General features: G+C 47.8%; 1 protein-coding gene across 9 annotated transcripts in view; it reads left to right on the forward strand.

The window, feature by feature from the left end:
* The window catches only part of MYO18A (myosin XVIIIA), a 151764-nt gene extending 149223 nt beyond the window's left edge, over positions 1–2541 (forward strand). For 7 of the 9 annotated variants that reach the window (XM_069089762.1, XM_069089767.1, XM_069089763.1 and 4 more), the window contains one exon: positions 175–312. Coding sequence is in view for 2 of the 9 variants with exons in the window: in XM_069089770.1 (XP_068945871.1) it covers positions 175–319 (145 nt within the window). In the remaining 7 variants the exon portion in view is untranslated. Of the gene's footprint in view, positions 1–174 lie in introns of all 9 variants that reach the window. The other 2 variants (XM_069089770.1, XM_069089771.1) reach the window with 1 other exon arrangement.
* The last annotated feature ends 6104 nt before the right edge of the window (positions 2542–8645 follow it).

Raw genomic sequence — 8645 nt, forward strand, 5'->3', positions numbered from 1 at the left:
GTGTTTGTCTCCTTTATTTCACCACCTGGTTGATCTGGCTCACATGCTGGGGATGGGCTAGGGCCACCCTCTGGTCAGGGTGGGCAGAATTGGTGCCATTGGCAGTTGACTTTGGGGGCTTCCCCAGGGGCACCAAGAGACCATCCCCGCTGAACATGTGTTCTCTCCTTGCAGCCCTTCCAGCTACCAGAAGTCCCTTGCCCTTGACCAATCAGATGATGAGCATGACCCCCTGGACCACACTGCCCGATCCCGATACTCTCACAGCTACCTGAGCGACAGTGACACAGAGGCCAAGCTGGGGAACTCCAGTGCGTAGCCCATGGCATTGGTCCGACACCCTTCTCCCAGCGTGGCTTGCTACAGTCAAATGCCTCTCCCAAAGGACTGTGGGGCACATGCCTCCCTGCCCCCCATACCTGTACCATCAGTTTGCACGGGAAAGACCCATTCCAGTCCTTTCCAGAGTGGGGACTCTCGGGCATGTGGGTGACTCCATACCCCTGCCATGGCAAGAGGAGAAGAATGTCCTGAGAGAAAACTTGGAATCTGCCTGCCTCTTTCAGATCAACACCAACAGCATGGCTCAGACATTCCCCCTGGGCCAAGTGAATGGGAAGCACCCTTCCGGCCCTCTTGTGTGGGGAGCTACGTTGGGACGGACTTCCCCACTGGGACATTCTTCAGTTGCTTTGTCCCCTGGAGGGAGCAGCCCCAGATCCTTCCCTCTGGGTGGGGAGGGCTTTCTCTTCTCAGTGCCTGCTGTCTTTTTTATTTTATAATTTAAATACCAGACCTTCCCCCTGTCAAGGCCTAGTCCCCAGAAAGGGGGAAGGAAGAAAGAGGCTACAGGGAGGGAGAAGTGAAATCAGTGGGTGGGGAATCAGACCTCCATCTTTGCTCTTCAACTGAGCCAAAGACAAAAGCCAGTTTGTCCAACTGAAGAGGAGGGAGCCATATCTGGCTTTGGGAGCCAGGTTCTGAGAGAGTGAATAGGGTGGGGCTCAGAGGGTTCCATGGGCAGATGAAACATGCTTAGACAGATAGACATGGCTACACACAGAGAAAAATACTATACCCATGAATACACAGTGTGGTAAATGCAGTGACCTCATCACAGGGAAACCCATTCCATGGATATAGGCATGGGGCTGTCACACCACAGCCTCCTCCTTTGTTCCTCTGTCCCAGTAAAGTGGCATAAGAACACAACTTCTGGAGAGGGAAGGCCTTACCTTGGGTGCTTGGGATCAGAAACACGGAAGACTGGGTTTATCTTAGGTGCTGTGGGATGGGTGGGCGCTTTGACCCAGGCTTCTGCACTCCCACATCAAGCCCTGATCCTACACTCTGAGCCTCTGTATTATGTTTCTCTCTCTCTCTCTCTCTCTCTCTCTCTCTCTCTCTCTCTCTTTCTCATTCTCTCTCTCTTTCTTTCTCATTCTCTCTTTCTCTCTCATTCTCTCTCTCTCTTCCTCTCTCCCTCTCCCTGCCTCTGTCTCCTCTCTCCCTCCCCCTCTCCCTCTTCTCCTTCTCTCTCTTACTCTCACTCTCTTCCTCCCTCTCCCTCTCTCTCTTTCCCTTTCCATCTCTCCTCCCTCCTCCTCTCTTTCTCTTCCCCCTCCCCATGCCCAAAAGAACATCCTCTCTTCCTTCGCTATGCTGACCACATACCTTCTCTAGGGCTGAGCCCCCACTGGTTAGCCTTTCAATAAAAAAATCAGCCACAAGGGCCAAAGAGCAATGCCTGGTGGTACAGCCTGGCCCACTTCTGCTGGTCCCTTCCTCTTCTCTCTGTTTGCACTTGGACTGTGCATCTCTTTCCCCTGGTTACTTTCAGTATGGAAATAAATCTTCTTTTCCTCCTGACCCTGTCAAATTTCCTGCAGTTTCTTTAAGTCAGGATACAGGCTTTCAGGGAGATGGATTCTAAGTTAGACCCATGGTTTAGGCTAACAGCTCAGAGGGTCTTATGAATGATATAAGGAAACAATGGGGTTGGGATGGGAGGGAATAGAAGACACAAGGAGTTTTTTCACCCTACAGACATGTGGTTTGGTCCTGTGGAAGGTCATCAGATTATTCAAGCTGACAGGATGGGTCTTCTGGAAGTCATTTCGTCCATCTGCTACCTTCATGCTTTAACCTAGCTCAGACTGAGACTGGGGAGGTCTGTCAGCCTTAAAAATCTCCAGGGAAGGAGATGATAACCATTCACATTTTCTCTGGGATTACCAAAGCCTTCCCCAATAGAAAATACTTTGTTTAGTTGAACCTCAGTCCTCGCTTTAATTTCTTGACTGGACTTTGCAGAAACAGAAAGAAGACCCAGTCTCCCACATCTCTCAACCTTTTGGACAGTAAGGAAATTATGGATGGACTGAGATGGATTGGATATTGTCAGCTGCCATCTTTGTACAGTATGAGGAGCATTCATTGGAGTTGCCTTTGACGCTCTCTGTATGACCTTGGGAAAATGATTTCATCTCCCCCTGTCCTTCACCTGTTCCCTTCTCTTTAAAATGATGGAATTGAACCAGATGGCCTTGGAGATCTCTTTCAATTCTAAATTTAAGATCTTAGGGTCTTTTGCTAACTCTCATTCCATTGTCTCCCCTTTGCCAATACCAAGTCCCCCTCCCCCCACCAAAAAATACCATATTCCTTTTTATTTACCATGAATTTCCATCTCTCAACATTTGAACACTGAGAGTGTTTATCTGAGTTTTCACCTGGTAGCTGATGTTAGGACAGGGGTCTCAGGAACATGGATGGAAAAGAGGCTGGAAACTCTGGGCACCAGGGATCTAGGAAGGCTTCTCTTGGTAAAATCTGAAGGGGAAGAAGTTTAACTTTTCTCCATCTTATACAAAGGTGTTCATCCGGCTCCAATGTTAGACACTAATGTTTGGTTTGAGGAACCCCATCTTTTGTTCCCATTTTCAAATAGTTTGGGCCATTTCCTGGCCTCATTTGAGCCCAGACTTCCAAGTGTCTCCCAGATTAACTAGTAATGACAACGCTCCCATCCTTTTTCCATTGGCACCAACCAGTGCTTCCCAGCACTGAGACAAAAGACTCACCTGGGTGCCATCTAATGGTTGGAGGAGCTTTCTTGATAGCACCTCATATATTGTCCTTGGTCCTGAGCCTGTGACTAGAGAGTATATAACCAGGGATGATTTACCAGCTGAAGAGTTCAAGTGCCCAGGTATGTGTCAACAAAGGAAAATCTTTTCTTTTTTTTTTTTTTGGAGGGGGAAGGCAAGGCAATTGGGATTAAGTGACTTGCCTAAGGTCACACAGCTAGTAAGTGTGTCAGGTGTCTGAGGCCAGATTTGTACTCGGGTTCTCCTGTCTCCAGGGCCAGTGCTCTATTCACTGTGCCACCTAGCTGCCCCCAAAGGACTATCTCTATCTGTTGTATCTTTAGAGTCTCAGTCAAAGTTCCAGTCTTTGCTCTGCCATTAACTTGTGTGGCCTTGGACAAGTCATCATTTTGCCTCTCTAGGACTCAGTCACTTCATCAAAGAGGTCCTTCCAGCATTAACATTCTGTGATTTTTTCCCCTGCCTTTGTCTTCTAGGTTCTTAGTGGCATTGGTCCCCAGGATTACATGATAACTGGTAACAGCAAAATGGCAGTTGGTTGATTCCCTATGTACAAAGGCCAAAACCACCCTGCAGTTAGTTGTACCCAGCAGGGCACAATATGTCTTTTTCCAGTGCCCTTTCCCTAATATAAGATGCCATAGTTAGTCAAACCATTTAAGCATAAGCAGTGACTTTGGGAATAAGCAAAGTGCTACAGTATGTGATTCAATGAGCATAGAGTCCTCATTCTTTAAAGTAGGGACTGTTGGGACTTGAGTTCTCTTCCAAGTCTAAATATGTGGTCCTACTATGTGCCATGTGAAGGCAGTGTGACATAGTAGAGAGTTGGCCTCCAAGTTAGGAAGATCTGGGTTCAAGTCCCCAGCCCAGGACATTAGCTGTGACTCTGGGTGAGTGTTCTAGGCAGAGGGTTTTAGAGGCAGAGCAGAGCTGCACTGCTAAGGGGACTTTGCTCACTGGGAGCCCCCAGTACTGGTCACGACATAGGATTGGTTTTTAAAAAATCATACCAAACACTGTGTTAGTGAGTGGGAAAGCAAAGACAACAGGGTCTGCCCTCAAGGAGCTTACTTTCTACCCCAAAGGAAACCTAGAGTGAGAAATCACCACCAAATTTATATAAAGTGATTTGGGGGAGCAGTGAGAGTGCTAACCAACAGATAAAGAAGGGCCTTGTGGGAAAGGTGGTCCTTGAGCAGATCCTTGAAGGGGGGTAGGTTTCCCTAGGTGGGAGAAGCTGTGCAGAAGCCCACAGATGAGGGACTAGATGTCATGTCCTGGGGACGGCCAGTGGCTGGCTTGTGCTCACTCCCTGTGGTGCCTAATTGCTATCCATGACGGTCCTTCCCAAGGGCCAGGGTGCCGGTGAACCCCCGACTCCCTCTCCCCAGCTTCATGTGGGCAGGTTCTTCATTTGTCCTTTCTTGCTTCCCCCATCCCCCCGCTGCCTGGTGGCATAAACGCTTAGCGATTTGCTTCTTAATTGTCCCCCAGCTAGGCTGCGCAGATGCCGCTCTTTAATCTCTCCTGATAAATGAATCGCACTATTCCTTTAATCATATGTTCATATCCAAGCCAATTTGAATCAATTTGGCAGGGAACACGTTGTAAGAGATGCCGTGAGGACTGCATCTCCCCATTGGTCCCCGGAGCTGGAACTGTTGTCTCCCTGACTCGTTGGGCAAGAAACCCAAAAGAACCATCTCTCTCATGCACTTGAAATACCTGAGCTGGGATGGCACCTTGAGAGCTCGTTTCATCTATTTCCCTTCCTCTCTTTGGGCCTCTTTCTGATAATTCTCAAAGACCTCCAAGATACTTCAACTTCCCTGGTCACTTCTTAGCTCCATATCTTTCCCAAGGTGGAATGAGCTTCCCCTTTACTTAGCCTTGATCCCATCAGCCCCAATCAACCCATGCCTCCCAATGGATTGCCAGGAAAGATTTAGAACATGTATGACTGTCTTTCCTATCCCTGGAGAGATGGTTTATTTACTTCCTACTCCACTCTGCTATAGGCCAAGTTACCCCAGTTCAGAATCACAAGATACTAGAATTAAATGTGACCTTAGAGACCCTCTTATTTTATAGATGAGAAAGTGGGTTCGACATACGAAGTCACCTTGGAGAGTGAATGACGTCAAAAAGCCAGGGGACAAGAAGGGGCCTGGGAAGGAATGTTCAGATGCTACCAAAGTTGTGGAGAAACAGGCAAACTCATTCATTGTTGATAGAATTGCAAACTTGGAGGTTAGAATTCAGAATATGAGAAATGAAAGGGGTCTCATAGACTATTTAGTCCACCTGTACAAAGGTGAAAAGAGCCTCAGGGTTTAACCACCTTATTCTTACAGATGAGGAAACTGAGGCCTAAAGAAGTTTGGGGTTTTTTAATGACTAGCCCAAGGTTACACAGAGCCAGGATTTGAACTCAATCCAGAACTCCTTACACTCTACCACACTGCCAACCACCTTGTTTTTTACAGAGAAGGTGAAGAGACTTACCAAAGGTTACACAGCTAGCAAGTGTCAGACCTGGAATTTGACCCTGGTCAAGTCCAAAACTTTTTCCGTCCCTGAGGTTAAAGATGAGCTCTTTTCCCCCTCCCCTGCTAAATTCCTGCTTCCCAAATCAGCTGCCCAGTGAGCCATTCCAAGGCTGGTTTGATTATAAACTGGCATAACCTGTGCCAGCATTTAATCCACAATGCTTCTCCTTTCAACTTGATTTGGGAGAACTTTGACCCAGAGACAGCATGACTCAGTGAAAAAGAAAACAAAAAAAACAACCCAAGGCACAAGATTTAGAGTGTAGGAGTATATTCATTAATCATCTGCCACCTGGGCATCTTAAACAAATCCCTATTCCTCTCTGAACTTCAAGCTCTTCTTCTTAAAGCAAAAGGGTCAGATTCCATGATCTCTGAGGCCCCTTCCTGACCTTACATTCCAAATTCTGACTTCACATGCCTGAAAGCCCCTGCCCCTCACACACCCACCTATTCTCTCTTTGTGGCTTTTCAGGTGTAAGTCACCTCCTTTGGACAGGTATGGTTGTTGTCCTTCTTTCTCAAAGAGGACCAAAATGACATCATCATGTTGGGGTTAAAATGAATGTGTCTGACTGTGGCTGGTCAGACCAATGCAAGCTCAGAAGGCTGAGCACAGATAGTCCACGTGAACATTTGGAGGGAAGATGTCTCTTTGACAGGTACAGGGAATCATAGGATGTCAGGATGGGAAGGGACCTTCAAAAGCATCCAGCCCAACCCCCTTGGTTTCCAGAGAAGGAAACTGAGGCTCAGGGAGGGGAAGCAGCTTGCCCAAGGTGGCTCTTGGGAAAATGGATGGTTAATGGTGGGTACAGAGTAAGAGGGGCAGAAAAGGGTGGGAGGGGAAGGGATCCTGGAAGTCTGGGCTCTAATTCTACAAGATGCCCACTCTCCTCTGGGCCCCAGTGAAGGAGACGATAGCTCAGGGAAGACAAGCTGGACAGACCTCTTGTCTTCCTTGCCCTGGGCTGGCCACCTCTCTGGGAAAGTTCATTTCTTGCCTCCCAGCGCTGCTCAGCCTTGGCTTCCCTCCCAGGCCCCCTGGATGGATCTCTAAGCCTCCTTTCATTTTCTTTCATCGGTTTTTCTCTCAGTACTCTGCCTGGTCCTGCCCACATTCCTTTCCTAGGCTCCCTACAGATTCCTTGTTAAAAGGGCCTGAATGGTGGCCCAGAAAACAAGGGGGAGAGAGGGAGGGGAGGGGAATAATTGACTTCATTTTGGCTCATCTACATATCAGTGTGACCTTTGAAGGCTTAGAAAGCCTTCAATCCTCACCTCTCTCCCCAAAGACTTCCCTTCTCCCTCTGCAATCTCTCCCCTATGAACTTCATGTGGACAACTCCCACCATCAGCCCAGTCTCCCAAGATGAAGTTGCTCCAAACCTGTGTCCCTGTCCCCAAGCTCCTTCCCCAGCCCAGACAACTTTGCTGCACCTTAAAAGATGTTTTGTTTTGGGCTTCTTTGATTTTGTTTTGTTTTGTTATTAGGGGCAATGGTATTGGGCATTTCTCCTTTGCTGGGCATGGCAGGGACCCTCTGAGAGAGTAGAGTAGAGCCCAGGGCCCCACCCCCTCAGCCAGGCATGGCTTCTTCCCAAGCTTTTCAAGATTCCAGCATTCAACAATTTGTTGCACCCTATGGCTGCTCTAAATCTTTTCTCTTTTTCTCCTTCCCTTGTCCTCTTTCTCCCCTTTCCTCCTTCCAGTTCTCCCTCTTTCTATCCTTATTTTTTTCTCTGCTTCTCTCCCTCTCATTTTCTTTCTCTCTTCTCCTTTTCTTCTTTCTCCTTCACTCCTTTTCTCTTCCCTTCTTCAGTCTTATATCTCTCCTCCGCCTTTTGTCCTCCTTTCTTCTCTATTTTTCTCCTTTTATTTTTCCATTTTCTCTCCTTTTCTTCTTTCCTTCCTCCTTCCTCTTTTTTCTCCTTCCTACCCTCTCCATCCCTTTCTTCTTTCTCTTCCTTCTCACTCCGCTCTCCTTCCCTCCCTCCCTCTCTTCTCCTTTCTTTCCCTCCATTCATTTTTCTTCTCCTTCCTTTCCTTTCTTTCCTTCTCTTCTTCCTTCCCCACCTCGTCTCCCCTCCTCTCTTCACCAAGAGTTCTCAGCAACAGTCTGTGCTCCTTGGTCACCTGCCCCACACAGGGTCACACTGAGTAAACAGGGCTGGGTGCTGACTCTGGGAATTGAAGAACCAGATTAGATTAAGGACCTCAGACAATTCTCCTTACCAAATTCTCAAAGCAGATCTGGAATTTGGAATAAGCATTTGCCCGGGGCACCCACCACCCACCTTCTTAGATGTGCACATATCTTGGATAATAGAACACTTTGCTCTCCAAAGAGAGATCTGATGATAAACCAGTCCCCTTCCTTTTTTTACCGTGGAGATTCTAGCTACTGTATCAAGGTGGGGAGGAGCGGGGGCAAGGGGATACTTTTCAAACCTTGCCCAGCTGTGCACAAATGCCTCAGACTCCTTTCCATTCTGAGTCTATTAATTCAGTGACCCAAACTTCCACTGGACTCACCCCCTACTGCCCTCATACCCACAGCATTCCTTCCTCCATACCTACAGCCTTTCTCACATCTTCGCTCACCCTCCCTACTTGCCCCAATGTTCTTTCTTTCTTATCTACACAACCTTCCCCCACCCCAATAAACTTCCTCCTCAAATCTAACCAACCCTCCGAACATCATGGTACAATGAAAAGCTCATACCAGCTTTGGAATCAGAGGACCTGGGTTCAAATCCTGCCTCTGACTTGCATTACCTCTGTGACCATGGGCATGTCACTCAACGTCCATGGGACTCAGTTTCCCCATCTCCAAAGGAAGAGTTTGGGCTAGGTGGCCTCCTCTTTCAGTTTTACACCTGGGATCTTCCTCCTCTCACTTTTCTCTCCCAACATCTTTACACCAACCTCCATTTTTCTCACTCTCTTTCCCCTCTTCTTCTCCTTCCCTTCCTGATAAAAA

This window comes from Petaurus breviceps, unplaced genomic scaffold, assembly GCF_028583685.1.
Source record: "Petaurus breviceps papuanus isolate PSGF00001 unplaced genomic scaffold, PetGlider_PUasm1.0 186, whole genome shotgun sequence".
Lineage (NCBI taxonomy): Eukaryota > Metazoa > Chordata > Mammalia > Diprotodontia > Petauridae > Petaurus > Petaurus breviceps.